Source organism: Malurus melanocephalus, unplaced genomic scaffold (genome assembly GCF_030028575.1).
Source record: "Malurus melanocephalus ecotype Western Australia unplaced genomic scaffold, MMel_1.1 scaffold_24, whole genome shotgun sequence".
NCBI lineage: Eukaryota > Metazoa > Chordata > Aves > Passeriformes > Maluridae > Malurus > Malurus melanocephalus.
The window spans coordinates 3,286,792-3,311,721 of record NW_026623256.1 but is presented as its reverse complement, the minus strand read 5'-3'; the positions used below and the strand labels follow the sequence as shown (position 1 = coordinate 3,311,721).

General features: G+C 35.0%; 1 protein-coding gene across 1 annotated transcript in view; it reads left to right on the top strand.

The window, feature by feature from the left end:
- The window catches only part of CFAP20DC (CFAP20 domain containing), a 61,188-nt gene that overhangs the window by 18,820 nt on the left and 17,438 nt on the right, over nt 1-24,930 (top strand). The window contains exons 8-15 of the mRNA XM_057390367.1: nt 1,106-1,262; nt 2,922-3,080; nt 8,480-8,616; nt 9,613-9,787; nt 10,316-10,462; nt 14,557-14,888; nt 16,645-17,058; nt 21,923-22,129. Coding sequence (XP_057246350.1) covers nt 1,106-1,262; nt 2,922-3,080; nt 8,480-8,616; nt 9,613-9,787; nt 10,316-10,462; nt 14,557-14,888; nt 16,645-17,058; nt 21,923-22,129 — 1,728 coding nt within the window. The remainder of the gene's footprint in view (nt 1-1,105; nt 1,263-2,921; nt 3,081-8,479; nt 8,617-9,612; nt 9,788-10,315; nt 10,463-14,556; nt 14,889-16,644; nt 17,059-21,922; nt 22,130-24,930) is intronic.

The following is a 24,930-nucleotide window of genomic DNA, read 5'->3' as shown; positions in this document are numbered from 1 at the left end:
TTTTTTTGAGATAGGTTGAGTGAAAGCCACTGTGATAATTAAAGACTGAGGAGTTTTCTGCTTTGTGGGAAATGGTTAGATTTTTTTAAAAGAATATGTATCGGATCATATCCCTGAAGTTGCTGTTAATTCAAAGTCCACTGAAATTAAATTCTTTGTCTTCAATGTAATTTCAGTTGGTTGGTGTCAGACTAGTGCAAGTATTTCAGGATTAAAGTCTGCATTAATGTACACCAAGTTAAATTCAATCAGAAGAYGAACTTCAGTTAGGTATTTTAATTTAGATAATAAAGCATGAATCAGAGATCTGTTTAAATGCTCTGATCAGTTATAATGACAAAATATTTTAATAACCTTAATGCTTGACCACCCTTAAAGAGTAGATCTATATTTCTTACTGTGTCTGCATACACATCTGTCTCCCTTAAATGGCTATCTGCTTTTTTAATCAATTGCTTTTGCTTAAAGGAGGGAGCATGCTGCTTTAAGTGATTAGATAATCCTATACATGGCTCTGATAGTTCAACTTACTGTATACACAAGCTGATCATTATTAYCAGCATGATGGGTTGTGAATAAGGATATAATACGTTGTTTATTCCATCAGCAGAACAGTTTCCATTTTCGCATGCTAGCTTTCTGTATTGTATTCCTACAAATTATTACATTTTTCGATCTCAGCAGTAGAAACATAAGTTATAATTAAATACTGATTTTTTTCAGTCCATTGCTTGGTGTCTTCAAAACAAGTATTACTCTCCTTCCAAAATTTCAGATTTAAGGGCTGAACAGTAATGTATGCACCTACATGTTTTCTCACAAATATTTGGTATTTGGCAGTYAGAATCTAAATTTCTGCCTTAACTYCATAATGAAATGAGGCATGTACAATCATTATGTTTTAGTATTTTTCTCYCTTAAAATTTCAACCATTGGCCAGYTGGATTTTACRCATGAGAAGTCATATCAAATATACTACCAATATATTGCAAATTGAATTAAAATTGCTGCATTTCTCCTCAAGACCATTGTGTTTATTTATATCGAAGGTGTGTTAGCCTCAGTTCATGGGGTTTACTAAGGAGTATTGTTTCTTTTTTTCTAGTGGTGCAATATGTGTATTGACTTGGTAGCATTTACCAGTGAAATATTCAGAGGAGCTGTGTTCCGGTCTTTGGATGGAATTATTATTTCAGCTAACTGTAAGCTAAGAAAGATCTTCACTTTAAAATCCAAGCCGCAAGATACAGCTGAGGGAGATGGTGTGTTTTAATTACTATGTAGTCTCAATCATAGCTGTTCATATTACAAAATCAAAAGCTTCTTATTCATCAGATTGGCAATTTGAATGATTACATGATTTCATGAAAATTAAAGTGGTAGTACAGGATATTAAGACTGCTGGTGTTGGACCTAAGGCAACTAATTAAATATGTGTGTACTCCTGTGTTTTAAACACTGAATTCCTTAGAAGTATTTTATTGAAGAAATTCTGGAAGGATTTATCAAGTAGAGTTCGTGTTTTAATGAGGGTGTCTTATGGTGATAGAAATCAAGTTTTGACCAAGAACAGAGTATCTGAAAGGAAAGAGAAATGCTTAAAGCAGCAACATTTGCTGTTTGTTTTCTTAATTTTGGACATTAGCAGCTGAGGAACAATTTCTTTTTCAAATAGACAAAACTGTAACAACACATTATATGAAGCAGAGCGATGAGAGAAACTATCATAAACACCTCAGATCTTATGTCCATTTATCCTAATGTATTCTTGTTTATTGGGAAAGTAATATTGGTGGTGAGGCGAAAAATGAGAGGTTTTTTTGTAATAGATCAGGATATTGGTCCAAGTTTAACAGTCTCCAGACTCACATCATAATCCTGAATCATGATTTTCCAAGGGAGAGAACTTCATTCCTCACTGGTATTTGCAGTAATAGAGGAGAAATTTCAAAAGCACAGCTGGCACTTTCTTATTTTAAAGGCACCCTAGGAATAGCTCAGCTTCAATTTCATTCCCATTTTCATGTTGTGGCTTTTAAGAAACATACCTGAAAAAAGGATTCTGGTTTCAGATAGTTAGCAGTATTGCAAGTGTAACAAAATATATCTTCCATTTGGAAACACTAAACCAATGGGGGAGAGCAAGTAAACGTTGTGATTGCTCCTCTGATTTTTTTGTTGGTATGATTGGAAAAAGAAAATTAATTAAAARATATCTACAGAGAGAATATGGTAAATTCTCTGCAGGAATCTGTAGTTAGAGGTCTCACTGGCATTCATTTAATTTAATTCCATTGGTGCATTGTTTTCTYCCTTCCATTCTAAACAGTTCCTGAAATGTGCTTAAATATTCTAAATGAGTTCCAGAATTCTAAAACATAGTTAACATAATGAGTCAACAGCTTTAATAAACTATATGCGTAGTAAAATATTACATTTTTAATTACTTCATTAACAATTCTATGATTATTACACAGCTGGTGGGCATTAGTACTTTTGGTRTGCTTATGATTTTCCTTATCTAGGCAATTYATAGAAACRTGGAATTGTTTAGGTTGGAAAGGACCTTTAAGGTCATTGAGTCCAGCTATTAACCMAGCACTCCCAAGGCCACCACTAACCCYAAGAACCACATCCACACAGATTTTAAATAYTGCCAGGAATGGTGACTTCACTGCTTCTCTGGGCAGCCTGTTCCAGTGCTTGACAACCCCTATGATGAAGAAATTGTTCCTAGTATCTGATCTAAATCTCCTCTGGCACAACTTGTGACCAATTGTAGCACATTTTTGTTATTACCACCATCTATTCCATTTCTATAGCCATATGAACTAAAATGTATGTAATCTACCAAATCATATAAATCAAATGTAATTCCATAGTGTCATGAGTGAAGTAAAGCCCGTGTTTTTTGATTCTAGGTACTCGCGTTGTTCCATCTAGGCCATGTGAGCCCGCAGATGTTATTCCTCAAAACTGYCAGCTCAATTCTGATGTGCCACAAGTTACACAATTGCTGAATSTAACTAAAATTCACAAGCCAGAAATAAAATGTAGGGAAAATACAGCAAAAGAAACAGGTATTCTGTTGTATTAAAATACTGCGAATATGGTCTATACAGTATGTGTACAAACAATTGATTGTTTTGTAGATGTCCATGTTCAGACATGTCCATTTCCAGTGTCTCAAAATGAAACATGACAACTCCTGCACAGCACATAAACACATGTCTGTTCTATAGTTTGAGATCWGTGTACAGCCTGAACAATTCCAATTCAAGCATGAGATTTATAACAATATTTGAGATGTCRTATGAATGTACATTGAAGCATTTTACAGTGAAGTTGTTACACTTCTTTTTGAAGTRTGTTCACTGAAACTCTTCTGAAAATACGACCATGAGTGTCCTGAGTTTATACTCTGAAGAGAAAAATCTTGTCTTACTGGTGTCTTGGAGCTATTTGAATGTTCCTGTAAGCTACAAAATAATAAACCATGTAATTTAGACTTTGTGAGCATTGCATAGAAAGGATTTATTAAAGAAGCTGGGCAGTTGYGTGCTACGATACAAGCTATTGACTTGGATAAAAGCTAAGAGAAAGCAAAGAGAGGATTAAATTTAAAATTATTGTTACAGATGAAGGCTAACAGCAGGAGACCTCAAAAGTTTTTTGTTCTAGTCTCTGTATTGTTTATTATAGTTATGAATAATTTCAACAAAGAAGTGAATAGCAGGGGAGCAAAATTCTGTTATGATACAGATTCTAGTTTAATAAAGAGTAAAACTTCAGAGAGTTTTAAGCTTGTGAGATAGGCAATCCCRTATTTACTTTTTCCTGAAAAACAGCAGGTAATATGCAGGAAAAATCACAGTTTTCAAAGCAAGGTTTTCAGTTTACTGGTTTTATTTCTTGTGGCCACTGTGATGAAAAGTTATGGTCTAGGGACCACTGTACAGGGTAAATGTGTAACATGACATCATGTAAAATCTAGCTTTGCTAAATGGAAAGGATAGYACATTGGGGAGGAATGATAACTACAGATAAGCTTTAAAGTATCAAAATTAAATGACTCAAAGAAGGAAGGTTATCATCACCACAGATAGAGSTCAGTAGAATTTCAGATTTTAATATGTTTTAAAAAACTAAGTAGCAGGAAATTCTATATCCTATGAAATYAAAAAGGTATCAAACCTTGAAATCATTTTTGCATTATAATCTGAAATACTTTCTATATTATCAGTTAAACCATATCAGAAAATATCTTACCAATAAGTGATTCAGGGARAAGCAGCATGAATGAAAAACTTGCACTTGAGATATGCTGAAAACATTAAAAATTGATATAAAGGCATTTWTAAAGTAACCAGTGATACAAGGGAAGTTCAATAAAAGCTGCTTTTCTTATCTCATGGCACAAAAACAAGACATGATTTGATGTGATGATGCAATTCAAAATTAAAAACTCAGAAAATGCCATGTTACACAGAATATGATTAAAACATGGAATCTACTGCTAAAAGAAGCTTGTAAATAAATTGGTATGATTCCAAAATCAATTGGCAATTTGTATGAGTAAGGGTAATGTATTTAGCAGCAGTAAAMATGTGAAGAGAAAATTTAATCTTGTGCTTCCAAGTTTTTCCAGTCTTACTCTAAGAACGCAGATGATTCCAAAAATCCATACTGAATTATCTTGTTCTATTTCTGAAGCATTTGGGTTTCGCCTTTGAAACTGAATATTAGGGGGATGATTGGACAGTTCTAGACTAGCACTCCCTGTGTTTTTATGTTTAAGTTGTCATGTCTGTTTGAATAAGATCTTTAAGCCAAGAATCAGTAGAAACTGAATTGTGGATACAGATGCCAAGATGTGGAATCACTTAAATAGACTTGGTCAGGCAGCTGAAAGCTTTTTACTAAAGCTGCTGTTTTTCTTTAAAACTGTGTATTGCTTCCTACCTGCAGTGAAGTCGACAGCAGGATTTCACYAAGGCAGACATATTTACAGTCCTTATTGCCTTGATTCAAAATACTGATTATCTCTTTAAAACAATTTTGTTGAGAGATAGATCATCATTAAAGAACAGCAGTAGAGAGAGACATAGATTATTTATGTTCATTATTGAAAATCTGCAGTTGTAAAATTATTCATAAACAGTAGTGGTCTTSACAGAACTGTGTAAAGAATGAAATGAAATCTTCAGCTATTGACAAATTTTTTTTTGTAGTTGAAGAAAATTGGGGGTAGTTTAATCGGTTTTTTGAGTTTTGAGGACATCAGCTATGATTCCAATGAGAAAATAAATCAATGTAGAAGAAACAGATATTTTTCACTAATATCTCACTAAATTTCATTGATTAGAATCCTGAGCATATAAAAAATGTAATTTCCTTATGCCCAGGATATTACTGGTTTTGTAATTTCAGTTGCAGATACACATAATTGATCTGTACTCCTTTTTTAAAAAAAAAAATTATTCTGTAAATCCATTTTCAATAGTAAACATCCTGAAATATGTGCAAGCACTTCTTAAAAATAAGTTATAATGGATTTTAAAATGAGATGCTCTGATTCATGTCCTTCATGGTGAACTGATAATTTCACACATCTTAAAATGTTGGTTTTACTGTTATTTTCAGCTTAATCTGGAGAAGTACCTAAAATCCTTATTGCTAGAACTCAGAAAAAGAGGCAGGTGAAATCTCTCTTTTTAGGTACCCTCTTTCCTCTACTCTTTTGTTCCTTTATTATTGGCTTCTGAATAAGCCACAAATCTGAAGCGTTGGTTTAACCCATATAATGGTTGCAATTCTTCCTAAAGTATTTTATTTTCCCCTTCCTCTCTACCACTTTTTATGAGTCATATGATCATACTACAACAGGGTGGTAGAACATCTTTTGAGATGGAAGTAGGACTGAAGTACTTTCAAAGTGGGTCTGAGAAAGCAAATTAGATAAAGAATCCATYTCCAGCACATCTTCATCAGTGTAGGCAATGTTAGAAGTGGTGCTGTAGGTAAGGAAGATAGATTTTTATTCCATTTGGTTTACAAAATTTCTCAGCTTTGAGTATTCTTATCTTTAGTATTTGAATTCAGTGAATAATCGTTTCCACCATTTCTGTTTAAATACTCCAGAAATACACATGCAAAGTRCTGACCAAAGACACAAGATTGCAGAGAATGATAACTGCTTGTTAAGTTTAAGAATATACCATCTCATGAAGCTCCAAAGAAAACGAAACTTTGAAAACAACCTTGATAATATCAAAAGTTTTTTTTTTTAAATACTTTCTAAACTTCTTTTCTTYTGCTTTTCCCAGAATATGAAAAAAACAAATCATAAACATTTCATCATCCGCACTGAGCTGCCAATGCTGGTGCTTTTTCAAGTGGTCAGCTTTTGCTCTCTCTCAATATACCACATTAGCAAAGACAGTCTCTTACAGCAGCTGAAATTAATACTAGGGGGTTTGAATTTTGGTTCAGAGTAAGACCTTTCATGTATTTACTTATTTAAATTGCATTCAGCTTTTTTTTTTTTAAAGAAAGTACAATTTTTATAATATTAAAGGGAAAATAATACTTTTAGAGTATTACTGCCCTACAAGTAGTCAAGCCAAAATTCTGTTGTAAAGTTGGATTATAAATTTGCCTTTGAAATAGCAGTGGAAACTCTGCAATCCAATTTCTCAGTGACTGTATTCAAAAATAAATACTTCTTGGCTGCATTGTCAAAATATGAGGGACTGTAAAATTTAGATGAGTACAATACTGTGAATGATGCATCTAAGCAGAAGAARTGAATGTTCGTTTAAAACAAGACTCAGGTTTTACCATCTGGACTAGGAAGATATATAGCCCTTAGGAATATATAGTAAAGTAATTAATGATAACATCCCTCACCTGCATGAAGATGAAATGTCTTCAGTTTAAGGTTTAATCTTTTTTTTTAATCCCATTTTATGAGTGCAGCATGTGTTTCTCCTGACATGTTTTTCAAATTTCAGTTGGCCTACTGGAAATTGGAGGCTTTGGTATGTTTAAGTACATTTTAATTGGAAAATGTTCTTTTAATCCACTAAACTTTTTGTTTATTTCATAATCAAAAGCACAAATTATTTTTAGTATCATCCAATTTTAATTRCACATATTATTTCATTATGTCATCAACACACTGTTATGTGTAGATGTAGGTAATTAATTGCAGTCACTTAATGTGGTCATTAAGAAAGATTTTAATGGAAAGCGTCTTTTCTAATTGGAGCTAACAACATCCCAAGGTAGCCAGCAAAAAGAAACTGATGTTAAACTAAGACAGGTCATCTGATCTTGTGAAATGGCAGCTGTTAGCAGTGACTAAATGTCACATCAGGAAAAAGGGAGGCAGCAACTAGCTTCTTCTGTGCTTATTAGTACAGTAAATGATGATACTGGTGGCTAATGCATGATCTATTTTTCATTTCCTTGATGACACTGTAAATAAAGCTGATCTTGAAATGAGGTTATGAAAAAATGCTTGGGGGAATCGACAAAATGTTTTGTTTCTACTTTATTGCTTTATTAAGGTGTCAAATCTCCAAAGTGAGATAGCAATTTAACACTGAAGTTGTAGCAAGAAAATACCTTTGGACAYTGTAAGTATTAAATATAATTTAATGTAAAGATACCATTTTTATCAGCTCTGGAAAGGAGAATTCACTGACAGTCTTGGAGATTTATAAAAGAGGAAAATAGATAGTACATGCAGCTCTGCAACCATGATGGCCAAATTAATGTGTAACCATTTTATTGTCCTTCCTTTTAAATTTTTTTCAGAACATTCACCTGAATTCCATGTTTACATTTTGTTCGTCTTGAAGACTGGCAATTTCTGTGCTTTAAAACATTTATAAGAATAAATCTACAGTTTAAACAGAAAAAAAAATCATGAAAAGGGTAGAACATTTTAGCAGCAATAGAGTGTGTTTKCATTATTAGGGCTCAGCCCTGGTAATACAGAAGATTCAGTAATTTCAAAAAGCAAACTACATGTAAATAGTTCTCTGAGCTATGACTGATACCTTGACAGTCTTGCCTCAGTCTTTTTGTGTTATTATTTATTTATTCCGTTATTTATTAATTAGAGTTCTTTTTTCTTCCTGTCAGAAGTTAGGTTTTCATTGAAGTTCTAAAGAAATCCTGCAAACCCATTTTTTTTGTTTATAAATAACCCACTTTTAAATAAATCTTTAAAGCAAGATGATTAAAAGTATGTCTCTGCAATAGACCAAAAGTTTCTTGCTGATGTGCTGACACACTTTTATAAAATACGCATTTGCTATTCCTATATTTCTAGGGATTGCAATTTAAAGGGACTTAATTTTTACATATGTTTAGTAGTCAAAATTATTTTCTTTTAGTTGATTAAAAAACCCCTACCTTTTATTGTTTGTAACTACTGTATTTTTTTTAACAATTATTTTTCTTAACTTAGGTAGTTTGGTTAATAGAGGCCAAGGCAACATATTGAGCAGTAAAACTCAAGATGTATCACATATCGCATTTGGGTCAAAGATCCTTGGGCCACCTCCATCTTCAAACAGAAGAGCCAATGCAAAGGTGTCTGGAAAGGTAAGAAGGGTTAAATTCCAAAACTGTTGGCACTATTGCAAAGGAAGGGATTGACAAAGACAGGAGTTACACTGAAGGTTTATTTCAGAGGCTGCTTCCAGGAACTGGGGGAGGTGGTGGACCTCCAGAGACAGATCCTCTAACATCCAGTGGAGGGCAAGGAAAATGCTTTAGTGGCTCCAGCAGAGCGTGGGTGTGTTGAGCCCGCAGGAGAGAAGGTTAAGGGGGAGTCTGGTTGCCATTTTCAATGAATGCAGGGCTGTAGAGAAGCCAGGCCTCTTCTAAGTGCCCTGAAAGGCCAAGAGCAGCGGGCCCTGGTGCAGGGAAGCTCTGCCTGAATATAGGAGTGAAGTGTTTCAGTACAGCAACATGGTCATGGAGAGATTGGGGGATTTCAAAACTTCCAAAGATGACAAAACTTGACTGAAACAGACTGATCTAATTCCAGCATCAAACCTAAAGATGTCTCTTTCTACTGAAACTAATCTGTGATTTCTTATCATTCTTATTTTTCTGAATTTTTTGTTCTAGACTGCTGAAATATCCAGGTGTGTGTATGTGTGTGCATGTGTAAATATTTTTCCTTGTGATGAGAGCTACAATGAAGAGCAGAGATTACATTTCAGTATGCTCTGATAGTCAGCCTTACAGTAGCTCATGTGATGCAGTCACAGAAATAARGACTCTTGAGGTCTAGAATARCTACAAGTTTTMGACTTTTTATTCTGATAGTAAATTYTATTTTTTTTCCKTTTCTTTGCCTTGTTCCATTCACTCAGTGAAAAAAATCAAAACTGCCTGCTACTTGACTGTAAAGATTGAAGATACCACACTGAATAGAGCCTACCATGGAGTTTCCTGAAAAGATAATGTTTAAAAATTATTTTGAAATATATATTTTAAAAAAAGAAGTGTAATTCAAAACGTGTGTTTACCTTTGAGTATTTTGAAAGCTGTTACATTTTTGTGTTTSACTAAGAAATTATGTCTTTCAAGGTAACAAAGACCTCAAGTAGCAAAACATCATGCCAGCTGCAAAATTCAGTAATGCCAACTGAATCCGCACCAGATCCTGAGAAACTGGAGCTATCAYTCTGGCCTTGCAATGATACTTCAGCTCAAGGAGGCAAGAGAAATACTCTCCAAACAACTGCAAATGTATGTCGAAATGGTAAGATCATAAAGCAAAGAATATGTAGAGTTCTCAACTGCCAAAACTTTTGTATGATTGTGCCTAATCTAAGATTTAAATCTTTGTTTTTCTAATCCTTTATCTACCTATTTAATTACTGAAAACATATTCATTAAATCATGATTTATWCTCCTGTATAGGGGTGAATAAATASTCATTCCCTCTGCAGCTRTTTGTATTGTGAGTGATTGAGCCAGGGATCAGCACCTGCTGGCAGTAGCCACARTTTATACAAATGCTCCTCTTTCCTCATGCTGTGAAAATAACTGGGCTGCTGCAGTGGTTCTTGRTTGTTTTGCAGACTTTTGTAAGCCTGTTTTTTATAATTACTATGGTTTGCCCTTCTTCCATACCTAGTGTTAAATTTTTAATTCCTTGTGGCTGCCATGTTCCTGCTGCCCTACAAGATTCCTGTGCTGTTTGGAAGCTGTTTGTATCCCAGTACTGTGCTCCATRTGCACACAATATGAGTCTTCACAGGCATTTCATTTCTGCATTGCATTCCAGRCCCTGAAATTCAGATTCAGAAAACATCTGTGAGTGGAGAAGCAGATTTTCAGCTCACCTCACCACAAGTGCCATCACCAGACAAGAACAGTCCTAGAAGATTATCTCTAAAAAATGCAGCTAAACCCACATGGGAGATAACCAGTGGTATGGTACTCATTTTGTGTTATTTTACATTTCAGTTCTATGTGGTGTGAGGGACTATCTGTTGTAAATTTCAAAGGACCCAAAAGCAGTTCAAATAAAAAATAAATGTCTGTGTTGTGRGGGATTATGGAAATCAAGCACCCTGCAACAGAATTGCTTTTGAGCATTGATAAAGATTTGCAGGATTAAGCAGAGTACCAGAGCAGTGAATGAATATAAAAAGAAAAATTCCATACTCTCATGATTAAAGGAAAAGAACTAAAAATAATTTATTCTTTAAATCCCTAGTAAATTTAGCACTGAAGTCTCCAAATATGAAATGTACAAGAAATTTTACTTGTCCGACATTAGAGTTTAGAATATTAACTACAGTACCTATGTATTATCAGGGTGGGAGGGGATGTTTTGTTTATAAAGTTCAGCGGTGACTTATTTATTTTCCTATTCATGGGAAGACAGCTTACATTTTGGTTTTTTTCCTTTTCACACYTGTCTGCCAAAAGGTGTGAATATTTTTTGTCATACAGTGTCAATCAACTTGCTYTGTGTGTGTCCAGGAAGTAATGTGGTAATGTGGCAAAACCAGCTTTTGTCYCGATGAAAAAGTAGTGTTACTTTCTATTAAAAGGCATAGCCACCAAATTGAAAAGTGGTTGGACTACTCAAATGTGCTCAAAATTGACCAACAAGATTTTTCTTCATATTGGGAGTGATTTCCATTGTGTTTATTCTTAGGGGATGTTTAGAAGTGATTATATATAAGGTAATGTCAGTAATCCATAATTGCTATTATGGGTTTCATAATTTGACTGAMAGAGTTGCGAGATGTTCAGGCAAGTAGAGAAATTTTCTGGAGAATTTTTCAGTTCCTTCCTACRTACCTGGATTTTGAAAACTCTGGGCCTGGAATCACGGTCTTAAGTTATTGTTCATCTAGAATACCAGGGCCTCTATCTAGTKCTAGAATTTTAGAAAAATTAATCAATACTTGTCATTTAATGTAAATATAAGTGATATGAAAGCCTTAGGGCAGTAGAGTGCCCTACCTAAATGCCTTCTTGTAAATTCAGAGACAGAGAACTGAGGAGGAGAGCTATGTATAAACTCTGCTCTTTTGCTATTTGGGAAGAGTGAAAACTGGTTTTTTTTGTAGTCTTAATGGTGTGTACAGGCAGATAAATGCACGATGTGAGTTTGTAAGGTACAATTCTACCAACTTTTCTCCCCATATTATCATTGCTTGTCACTTATTGACAGACTGAAGATTCCAGTTTCTTTGCAATACATGAAGTTATCTAACTGTATGTAAATTACTTAATGATTTGTTTATCCACTGGTACTGGGTTTATTTGTTTTGGGGAACTTCCTATAAGCAACTTCCTCATCAAGGAAAGTCCTTTTCTAGGCTGTGTTCTGGACTTCTTCCAAAGTGGGATAAACTTGACATGAGAGAAGAAATGAGTCAACRTTGTTTATGCCAATCTTATTTATTCAGTGCTGAAACCTTCATTTAAATGTTAGGCTGCAATTAGAAGCTTTAGCATAAGTCTGACTGTGTAGATGAGCTAATTAGATGTTAAGGTGATCATTCTTGCATTTATGTTGTTTGCTGCAATATTGTGATTACATAGTAGTTTGCATATTTTGCTAAGAATGTACTCCAAATTATTCATTACAATTGACATGGAAATTATGAGTTAAAAAGAAATTCTAATATAGCTTTTGTTGGAGAGATAATGAGATTTTTCTTATTCCATAACTCCCTGTATGATTCACTTGTGGGCTATTAAAAAAGTGCTGCACTGACTACAGGTTACAGAAGTTGCTGAACTCTGTAACCAGCATAAAATGTCATCTTCAAGGCTTACAGACTTTTCTGTCTTCCCCCTGCATATTTCATTAAGTACAGTGCTATGCAAGGAATATTTGGGTTTGACTTACTCCTAAATCAAGTATATTTCTTTAACATCTATGGAAATGAGTGTAGTTCTTTACAGGGAGGCTTAGACTGAAAAGGCAGAATATTCAGGCTTGTATTATATAGATACTAAGTCTTTTAAAGTAGTTATTTATATTTCTGAACTCCGTTTGGTCTGGGCAAGACATTACAATTGTGAATAAAGTGTAAGAAATTTTTGGATATCTGAGGCAGAGCCAGGACTAGAAGTCAGGAGTTTAAGGCTCTAATTGCCTCACGTTCTCAAAACACTTGACAAAAACTGTTATTAAGATTTCCTTTCCATGTTTTGATACTTCAATCAAAAATTATTGGAAAAGCAAGAGATTCATCACCTTGTTTCCTTCAGAGTTCACTACAAAATTGTACCTGTAATGCCCTCTGCAAATTAAACAGTAACTACTGCATTGGAAGTTYTTCTAGAATGAGAATAGAACAGGTGAGACTGCAGTGTGGGAAGTGGGTTGTTTTTAAAATCAGTAGGCCAAAAAATTAAGCCACTCCTCTTTACTCACTGCCAGTCCTTTGTGTATAAGAATTAGTGAATTCTCCTGAAGTGGGTTGTACACTAAGTGTGTAACCATACCCTRGAGGGCTCTTTACAGTGGTCTGAGCTATTAGTGCATATTTGTAAACCACGAAGGCAGCATGAGACATGTCAAATCTAATTTCATGATGGGGAAAAGACCTTCTGAATACTAACAGAGTGCATGTTATGTATTCCGGTCTTAGTCAAGACACCGCCAGTGAAACCTAGTAAAATGTAGGTTTAGATTAGACTAGAATTGTGGGTGGGTAGCAGACTGGTCAGAAGACTGCAAAATGCCGAATAAGAAAAAATATGAAGAGTTATTTAGGTAAGTTTTGAAGGTATTTGAAGATGGTCTTCTTGTAGAGATTGAAAAATGGTCTTTTCTAGAACAAGAAGATGCAAGCCATGATCATACAAGGTATGTCAAGTCCCTACGTTTCACTGGTTCCTTGATATTAACTGGGAAAATCACAAGAACCCAGTAAGAAGACAGCTGTTTCTCCTGGCATCTCATTTTTCTTTCTTTTGCCTTCMTTTATGGTGATTCAGCCTTCCTCCTACCCACCCAAACTGCTGAATGTGCCTGAAGTGGTAATTCTAGCAAAACTAAAATACCACATTAAAGCACAAAATATCACACTGAACGCACTGTCTTCTGTGATGGCAAGCATTTTATTATTGCAATGCTACTTTATTATTGCATTTTTAGTATTTTTTGTTGAGGTTTTTTTAATATGGTTGATGGTAGCTTTGTTTTATGGAGCTGGAAAGTTTCAATATCTAGTGAATAATCCACACCACACTACCTTTAATGAAGATAAGGGAGTATTGCATACTTGAGCAATTCTCCTTTTCTTAGATGCTATTTGAGATTGGTTTTAATCAATCAAATTGACATTTTTTTCTATACCATCATTCCAAACAGTAAAATATAAGTTAACAWTAAGAATATAAAAATAGTCTTTTCATGTGTATCTGGTGCACTCAATCYTTAAACACATTTCTGTAGTTTATTGTTTGTTTTAAAATTGTCAGATTAGTTGTGGCTATATTCAGGGAAACTCAGTGAAACAGGTATCTTTATACATTTTTCATGTCGCACTTTTTTACCAGAAAAGTAGTTAGAGATTTAAACCACAAGTTCTGAATGTAAAAGTGTGGAATTTCAGCAATAAAAGAAGGAGCAGATTGTAATGTTATGAACTTTCCACCAATGTGTGATTATTTTTAAAATGTCAGACACAAAAAAATGCCTGTAGAAAAAGATCAATGGCCATATTTAATARAATCATGTTTTCCTAGAATAAAATTCAGTTCCAGGTTTCAAATCTTGAAAGCTAACTAATTTGAGGTTTGCAAATTGCAGGCTTGTATGTCATGTACCAAAGCCTGTATACTCAGATTAGAAGTGTTTTGATTAACTTTGCTGCACTTTGAAAGCAACCTGATCTTTTTCATTGTGTCCTCATCACTCTTACTCTTCTTTGATAAGCAAAATGATTCTGTACTAGAAAACCTTACTCTGCTGTACAATTTTCTGAGAAAATAAGAATGATCAGAGTAGCTCACAATTTACATATTTGGCATTGAAATTGTATGTTTCAGATAATTGGGTGTCTCCACAGAGGTTCACTGAGAGTATTCAGTTGGATGGGGAGGAGCACTTTGAAGATGCTGGAGATTCGGCCTACTGTAATTTACCCTCAGCCCTGAGTGCCTCTGTTGAACATCACAGCAGGCAAACAGCTGATCATCACAGGAATAAAGAAGAGGTTTTCACATTTTCATCAAGACCTCGATCAGCTCCTCACGGAAAGTCTCCAAATATGTCACCTGAAAGTTGTGTTTTYCCTTTGGATTTGGAGGCAGACATTAACGGAGAGCATGAGGGAGCCGAAACTGAAGATAGTTTTGAAGGAATTGACAGCAGTGAGGAGGTAAGCCACTTTGTACATGTAACTCTTGATAAAACAGTCTTCATCCTAAAACTCCTAAGATGAGATTCTGTCTTCAAGCCAGACAGACAGGATAAATCATCTTTTCCCCAAATACCTATGGGGAAATCTATACCAGATTTGTCTTTGTCAGTTTGCTGTGTCTAACTGGATACAGGACTCAGTGCAGGTGTACCCTGTGTAACAAGTTGACAAAAGAAACCTAACTCTGTCAGCCCCTGTGCTAACAGAAAAATGCCAGAACTGTGCATCATTACTACAAAAAAGATTTTAGGAAAGCCTGCACCGTAGATTTGAGTGACATCCAAGTCCTTAATGGTTGCTCAAGAGTTCAGTAAATAAGATTTCATTGTGCTTTTTAAAACTGTAAATGGAGACTGRTTTTGCTCATTGACATTGTTGAAAGTGAATTACAAAATTCCAGCTTTTGAATGTCACTTGATTATTGGTATTTCTGCTTTATATCCTGTCTGAGCATCACCARCTTTAATTCTTGCAGTGTGGAAATCTCAGCAATTAAATTAATGAAAGAAARGAAACATTTTTTAGTATATCTATCTAGTATCAGCTGATACTAAACAGAAATTTGCTGACTTGTCAATGCATGCAATAATTTCATGGTCATTACAGTAACTGCTAAAGTTCCTACCTTTATGAACATTCTAGTATATTTCATTTTTAGCTATAAAATCTGTTTCTTACAGATTACAGATTTGAATCTGTAACTCACAGCAGAGAAATAAAATGTAACTGAGTTGCATAGTAGCAAGATGGACTGAATTTAACTGATCGACAAAATAACTGAGGGAATGAAACTATAAATTTCRAAAATGTGTACCATTAATAAAACTGAGGGATTATCTTCGTGAATGTACATTTCATGGTGTGTAATCCTGGACTCACTGAAATCAGCAGCAATCTGGATCACTTTGATGTGCAGCACGTTTGCACCTCAGCTGTGAGAGGCACACTGCAGGTGATCCTGCCTTCCGTCCTGTGTGGGAACATATGGCACAGGAGCAGCAGCATGAGATGGAGATGAGGCTCCTCTCATCCTTTCTTCCTTGAAAATGAGAACATTGAGGCAAACACTAGATGCACTTCCCCATTATTTCTCTTTCCATCTGTTCAGTCCTGCTGATTGTTGTTGAGATGGGGTATGAGTGAGCATCATGCCCTTGATTSATGGGGTATTTTGCAGAGACATTAGAAGCATGGATGTAAGGTTAATAAATTAGCCTCTAAAATTCTTAAATTGTATTCAAATGGTAATGCCTATGATTTTCAGTACCATATGATTGCCAGAGCAGAGCAAAGAGATCTCAGCAGGAGTTATTTATTCTACATTTAAGTTTGAAGATGCAGTGTGAAAATGTGGAATATTAATAATTCAATGGAGAGACATCACTGTCATGGACTCTTTGATTAGTTTTGGCTTAACAGTTGTAATAATTTCTATTGAAATTATGATTGTCAGGTGAGACACAGGTTTGGGAGGTTACCAGCACTCAAAACTTTTCCTGACATTTTGGAAAGAGTAATGACCTTGAGATGTAATAATATGTTTATGGTACAGTCAGTATATTTGCCAGGAAAAACAGCTGTTTTTCAGAATCCTTGTAAATTTAGAAACAGGAAGCAGAGATTAAAGAGAKATTTTGAAGTGTTGGTTATGTAAAACTGAATTGTGTGATGATGAGACGGAACCAACCACTCTTGCTTTGTTTCCTAAATTTAGGATGACAACAGTGAACTCATCCAGGGCACTGAGAGTGTTGAGAACAGCCACAGTAGACAAGGAACATCTGATTCAGCAGTTTTTAAAGAGATCCCATTAAATAAGATGTCACAGAGAAATGAATACTGGAAGAATAAGGAACACAGCAAACATAACTTCGAAGAGACTGAGTTATCAAAATCACAGAGTTCCACCATGAGGAAAGCAGAATCTATTAGCTTTCAGAGAAGTTTAAAGCCAATCCTTTCTCTTTCTCCAATTCAAAGTAAATCTAAATACTTTAGAGTAATTAGAAATGTATCTGAAGAAACTGAAAGATGTGAAGGAGTTTCAGATCAATTAGAAAGATTTGTCAGTAAAACATCTCCAAAGAAAGTCTCAAAAGAAAATTCGTGTCTGACAGCACAGACTTGTGTAAGTGATTTTTACTTTGAAATTAAATTACTAGATTGTATAGAGAAGCTATGTGAGWTATTTGCATGAAGTGATTAATAGTTCATCTTTCATTCAGATGTATTCTGGCTTCATCGTAACAGCATTTACTGTGCTCAGTCTGTTGAAAGTGGATTTTGTAGGGTTTTGTGGCACACAGAATAATACTCCAAATAGAAATCACAGTCTTTTGTTTGTTTGTTTTGTTTTGTTTTGAATGCATTGCCTCTTTCCTGCTGCTTTTTATTCTTCTGTTTGTTATAAAAAACAATTAATAATATTTTTAATTAATATTCTTACCTGTGCCTCTTCCTTCTTGATGGCTGTCTATCATGCTGCCTTGCAGGTATCTCTTTTACAGGTCGAGGAGTTTTATGGTATCATTCCCAGGATTGCTGTTTTGTGATTTTTTAAAAAATATTTTTACCCAGGGATGTTGAATTGAACTACTGCATGATTCTTAYTGTAAGTGTGGAGTTTGTTTTGTAATATCTTGAATATATCTTGAATTTCTTATAACATCTTTGGTCACCAGGTTTTGCACATCTCTGGGATCAAAAGAATAGACACTTCTCTTCCTGTGGGGCTCTATGAAGTAGTTATGCATTGTTTGGGAATATTTTTCTACATTAATGTCTTGGAGTRTGATCAATTACATTAAGAAAATGGACATCTATCATTGCTTGTCTCATCTGCTGTAGGATACTGCAGTCACTGTTCCCATCAGGAGACTTCTGCTTTGGGAATTTTATCTGTAGCATTTCTGTGACCCGTTGATACAATCAATTTTAGTTACCTGATTTGACAGGCTCTGTGAAAAGGGAGCAGGAATGATGACTTCCATGGGACAAGGCTGCTGCTGCTGGGGCAGGGCCATCTTGCTGAATGGCTCTACCTGCCTGCCTGGGGCTGCTTTAGCTGCTGAGGATGGACAGCCCTGCAGAGACTGTGGGTATGGAAATCCAGGCTGAGAGCAATCCAAACTGGGCACCAGATTAAAAACTAGAGTCTAGGAAAACGTGTGTCCTTGATGGTAAAATGTTCATCCTGCCATGCCACTGATGCTTCAGTGCTTATTTTGAAAGAGTCTCTTTTGGTATTGGTGCAGGGGCTGGGGTTTATCAGGTTGTATCTCAGACTGGGCATTCTGGAATTCTTTTCCTATGTTCTGCAAGTATCTTATCAAATTGGTAAGGACCCTTTACTTTTCCTGATAAAAACAGAACATTGTTTTCAGTGAAGACTGCTTTCCTTTGGGAAGGAAGTAGATTAGGGGGAAGCAAGGGGAATGAAATACCATAGTACAAGTGAAAATCAGAAACAATGCTGAGATTTTATGATAATGGGAAATATCAGTGGCTGATRTTTTTAAAGACTATGAAAAGAAAAAGTATTAAACAGCAGAGAAAATCCTGCAAATAGTAGCATATATTCTATGTATTTATGATCTGGAAAAGACATTAGAATTGCCATCMGTGATGTAGAAAATGTGGAAGAAAGCAATGCATGGGTTCATTTCTCCTTGGAAAGAAGATAATGTTTCTGTAATTTTCATTGAWAGGAAAAGCCCCAGCTGATGTTGMTAATCTGATTCTCTTTTTCTTAGARATGTTAATATGCAGTGAAYATGYAYGATAAAATYYSTTTATTCCCTTTTCCTCCTAATATAGTCTATAGGAATTTAACTTTCCTGTTTTCCAGTAAAGATTTACATCTTTGGGATTAAATGTATTCCTTGTTTCCTGATCTTTTCAAGTTTTAGAAAATTGTTCCACTTAAAATTCAAATATGTTTATTACTTATCATAATTGCAATCTATTTGTCTGTAATAAATTAAATTATACATTTATTACCTTCCTRAAAGGTATTATTGTTGTTTACTGCAGTCATCAACTTTGTCCCGTAGAACACAGCTAAATGCAGGTTCTCTCAGTGGATTGCAATAGTTGATTACTAACTTAGACAATAATGTTATTACCATACTGCACTTGTAGCTGTAAATGTATTGCACATGTGATTTGTTGTTTGTAAGTATTTTTCTCAATAACAAATCCTGTTATTAATGTATAGAAACTCATCATTAGCTACAGACTTTGTTTTATTGCTACAAAACATAAGATTAAAGTCTCTGGCAGTTTTAGGTCTTATACTTGATTTCATSAAGTCTTAAAATTTTCCAGAAGCCCTTCCTTGGAGATCTTTGACACTTCTTTTTGTACTCATACAGAGGACTAGTAAAGAAAAACTGCTTAACCAACTCATCCTGCAGTTGATTTGCCAGCTGCTTAATATGCTTTAAGGACCTGGTTTCCTGCAATGTTTTATTCATGTTTTAATAGAGTTCTCTATTATTAAGTTCAAATATTTTTAATTAAGAAAGAAGTATAGCCCTCTGGGTAATATTGCAGGCATGTAGATAGCTGGTAATTAAAGTTTTCCACACGTATAACTACATTCAAACAATCCTGAATAAATCATTTGAACCTAGAAGAATGAAAATGTCATTATACATGAAAAAAACTCCTTTAAACAACAGGTTTTGTCAATCTAGCAAAAGTTTTAAGTGCTTAATAAAAATACTTTATTGTAAGGGAAGGATATGCAAATAGACAAGATAAGCTTTTAATTACTAAATGAAATATTAATTTTAGACAAATTTACAAGTATTGCAAAATTACTTCTTACATCAAAAGAATCTCCTAAATTACAAAGTTAACTTAATTTCAAATTCAATTTTCAAATTCTCTCTTTGAAAACCGACAAAGACAAAATGAAATTTGTGAAGAGGCTTTTTGGTAGTTGTCTTCTAAAGCTGAAGAATAAATAGCCCAAATATTTTTCCTTCATTTATTGTAGAGGATGTTTAACCCAGAAAATGGTCATAGCATCTCTTCTTCCTCCTGAGTATGATATTTTCAGAGTGAAATTGCAGGAAAATAAAACAATGACAATTTGAAATAAGCTGGGGAGGGGGTAGGGAAACAGCAGATGTCTAGTATTATGCTGTAATAATTCCAAAAATCTATGCAAAAATCTTTCTTCATAGATGTAAAGGAAAAGACGGCAAGTTTGGGCAATTTTTTTGCTTTTATTAAAAGGAGAATGAGAAAGAAGTTCTTTCAGTAGTTMGTGCTTTTATTCTGCAGAGCACCAGTTTGTGCTGTTAGTTTAATGACTGCATGCCAATTACGTGAGAGAAGAAAGATGAGCCAAAGCTTCTCTTACAATAATCAAATAACTGCAGAAGGTTTATATATAGGAAAATTAACAGGAAATCAGCATGTTCAGGAAGATCAATAAGAGTTAGAGCAGCTGCAGATCTGGTAGAATATTGATACATTAGAGCAAAGCTGGTTCCCCAGGTGTAACAAGGCAAGCTTTGGGTGAGGTGAATAAATGACTGACAGTCACTGAACTAGTAACAGGCATTCAGAAAGAGTCTAGAGAAAACATCTCATATTRTTTTAGGATTAAAAATTGTAGTAGTAATCACAATATTCAGGACCTTATAAGCCAGGGGTAAAAAAGGAATGGTCACTGTRCAAACTGCTTCTGTCATCTTATACTTCGTATTTTCTGCCATCTTCTTGCACTTCGTATTGCATAGGAAGAAAGAAAAGGAGATGTAATCATAATTTCAGCATGAATTCTGCTGGTAAGGTGACTTTTGTACCCCTAGAAGACACRCTAAAATATTGTACTCTGTATTTCATAGCAGGAAAAGCTGTCAGTATTCATATCACTTGTACTGCTGACTTGTGTGTGTTCTTGAGGACTTCAGTTACCCGATACCATCTCACAGCAAAGCAGACTGAGAGATCCTCCCTTCCACCAGGAAAATTATACACTTCTGTCTAAAAGCTCCGTTCTCTCCACTAGAATCAAAGCACTGTCCCTCTTTGGGATACTGTTACATACAGTCTCACAGCCCACTGGCCAATATTCCAGTGGTCTAAGTCCTCTCAAGTCCTGGTCACTGCTTGCATTCACTTTTCAAGCAGAGAAGCTTTGTAGGTTCTATTAGAACCAAAACTGGATGCCTCAACTATTAGACCTATTCCTTTGTGAAAAACCAGTCTAATTGGACTCTTTAAAAAAGGGAAAGCTTTTAAAGAAGGAGTTCTTTAAACAAAGATGAGGCCCACAGCAGGTTGGGTGAMTTTTTTCTTATCTTGAGGTTTTGTGTGAGGCCTAGGTACAGCTGCAAAATGGTTGGTATGTGTAGGAAGCTTTTGGCCTGTGGATCAAGTTCAATATAACAATTAGGGTTGCATTAACAATTAAACCAGTGGATCTGAAGAAAAGTGAAAAGACATTGACAATTACTTGAAAATTCATACACTAGCAAATTGCCTGAATAACTTGAAATTTACTGTTGATGTGGCTTTCCTSGGAAATTTTATGCTGTGCTTGACCAGTTACTAAATGTTATGCTGATGGTGTTGATGATACCATGATACATGTTGTGATAACTGTGGGATTGGTTTTAATTCAAGATTTGCATTTAATAGCTGATGGATTTTTGAACTTGTTAAAGCCTGCTTTTATCTTCTGTTTTTAATTGCAGTGGAACAGCAACTTCTAACACCCTGGATCAAAACTGCAGTTCATTACAGTGTTTGTGGTGTTYTTCCTTCCTGTAATTATGTGTAAATATGCTTGATCTTCATAGCTGAACAGAAATCTGTTAACTGATTTTTTTCTAGCAATTATTTTGTTTCTCTTTTCAGTATTGTAGCATCTTGAAGTTTCTCTGAGAGATTCTCCAAGGTCTCTGTGGGTTTCTTTCATCTATTCTGTTCTGTGATCCTGTCTATATTGTTGACTTTTCCATTTTATTTCACAGGAGTATGACAGGAAAAAGTACCAGTCAAATAGACTGAGTTCATTTGAACTACAGATGCTGGCCAGCATGAAGATACAACAAAATGAAGAATTACGGGATGCTGGGGTCTCCCATGGGCTGAGCACGTCACAGATCGATAGCTGCAATGTCAGCATAAGCACAAGCAGTGATGATAACACAGAAACCTGGAACTCCTGTTCCCCACCTGTAAGTCTAAACCCACGGTATTTTCTCAGGGGTCTTGAATATTAAATTTTGYTTGAGTAGTGTGGAAATTTAAGATATCATTACCAAAGGCTCTTAGAACTTATCAAGTAAAATAAGTAACCAAGACACATGCACTTGCAGCAGGTTCTCTAGTACCACCATGAAAAAAGAGCAAATCTATTATATATATTCATTCCTAGAATCCTGAATAATCATGTAGGCTGTACAGTTTGTCACAATAGTGGCTGACAACCTGCAGGTGTGTGATATGGTACTTAAAAATAGTTCTAAAATGAATGAAACCCAGATATACCAGTCAGCAGCTGCATTACAGTGTGAGTAATGGAAAATAATTGCTTCTTACAATGATARAGTCTCATTACTGAAAAGCTAAATGTTTAAAGAACTGAAGCAGGAGAAAGCAGCAAAAAGCTGCAGTAGTTCTGAGCACTTAGTATGTGATCATTATGTATTTTACACCTTGGATCATTATTTATCCTGTACAAAGTGGTACAAAATCACACACAGCTGCAGTATGTGACAGTACCACTGTAAGAAGTAGACTATTTGTTACAGTCCACCAAAAAGTATTAAATGTATGAAAGCACAGAATAACATTTCAGGAACTATATAAAGGTACTTGCAGGAGCTGCTGTAATACTAGATAACCTCATACTCCATTTATATATCAGCAGTATAGTTGTTATTTTTATTACAGTTGAAGCAATAATAAACAATGAAGGTGGCTTAAGTAAAGCACACAGCACAACTCTGAGGCATATCCAATGTTAGAAAAATAAACACCACTGTGTTGCCCCAAATAGAAACTATTGCAGAATAAACGCTCTAAAATGTTAGGTGCAAATTACCTTCAAGGATCTTCAGGGCCCAAAACAGAGGCTGTAGCAGCAACCTTCCAGTGAATGATCAACACAGTGCTGGAAATTTGGAGTACCCTGTTACATGAAGGTTTCAAATGAGAAGAGATGTATTTGTAAGTGGGTAATTGTACAAATAAGAACTTGGYTTACAGAGTAATATTTTGCAGGGCATCAGAGAAACATTAATTGTTGTTAACTGTTTGCAATACATCTCCAGTACACATTTTGCTGATTTAATGATATTTCCAATGTGTTTTCTCTGTACTCATTAAATAGGCTCAAACATGGTAGAAATCTGCAAGACCAGAAAAATGGAACTCAATTAAATACAGAGAATAGCCAACTCATTTATTTTTTAGTAGTTTAATTATAAGGAAATTGATAAGAATATTTAGACATGTCGGGTTTGGTTAATACAAATTACATGACTAAAACAAAATGAACTTTTAAAGCAGAATATACTGCTGCAGTATTCAGTGAAGCACAATGTGATTGCAAAGACAATTCTTTGATCTTACTGCCTTGATCAACTTCTGTAGCTTCAATCTAAAAAAAAAGTTTAGATAGAATAGGTTATTAATATAAATTGTATATTAATATAGTTGTAGTTTTTCATAGCAGCTCTTTATGGCCATCTTTCTCTACATAATTCAAGTGTAAAAGGCTGCTTTTCAGAGGACTTGAGAGTAGCAATGCTGAAATGAAAAAGACCAGTCATCCATTTTCTTCTGTAAGACCTAAAATGATAGAATTATAGAATAGTTTGGTTTGGAAGGGACCTTTAAAGGTCATCTAATCCATCCCTCCTACCAYYTGGCAAGGACATCTTCCACTAGACCAGGTTGCTCAGGTCCCCATCCAACCTCACCTTGAACACTTGCAGGGAAGGGCAGTCACAGCTTCTCTGGGCAACMTGTTCCMCTGCCTCAMCACCSTCATTGTAAAAAGAATCTTTCTTACATCCAGTCTAAATCTACCCTCTTTTAGTTTAAAACTGCTGCCCTTTGTCCTGTCCCAACAGGAGGCCAGAGCTGGACAGAGCACCCCGRGTGAGGTCTCACAAGGGTAGAGCAGAGGGGCAGAATTCCCTCCCTCATCCTGCTGCCAACRCTTCCTTTGGATGCAGCCCAGGACACAATCAGCATTCTGGTCTGACAGGTCATGTCCAGCTTTTCACCCACCAATACTCCCAAGTCCTTCTCCACAGGGCTCYTCTCAATCCCTTCATCCCAACACMAGTAAACTCATCATTTCTTCAGCTTTCAGTTTTTATAAAGAAGTGTATCTTATATTTATGTTTATTCCTCATCTATATTTATTATGAAAAAAATATATGTGTAGAATAAAAGCAGATTTTTTATGTCCCTGATCTTTAGTACCACCATCATTTGATTTGAGTCAAGAGAATTTTCAAATGCTCAATCCTTCCAAAAAGTACAAACTGCAGAAAAGTTTATAGAGAGACATACATATAGATATAGATCTGTAGCCATCTTCCAGCTGCATAGGCAAATTATTTTAGCAGTGCAGTATATATAGGAAAGAAATAGAAATAGTTCTTATATTGGAATTTGAGAAATTAACAACAGCTTAAAATTCTTGTCATGATTAAACTTTCATGCTTACATGTGTTTCCAGGTTGTATTTTTCTGATTCTTTAAATCAGTGGTATCAATTGCTTTCTCTTATGTTTTTCAAAGATAAATAAGGAGTATTTTCTTCCACATTTTTCTTCATTTTATATGTTTGTGTCCTTTAGTTGGAATCTATGGCAACAGCACCACCAGAAGGCAGCTTTTTGTGTATCTTTGATTTTGAAATACCTTTGATGTTCTGCAAGGCAGGGTAGGGTATAATGATTTTAGATAGTGAATTTATGTATCAAAGTAATATTTTGTATATAAGCCACATTCTAAGTGA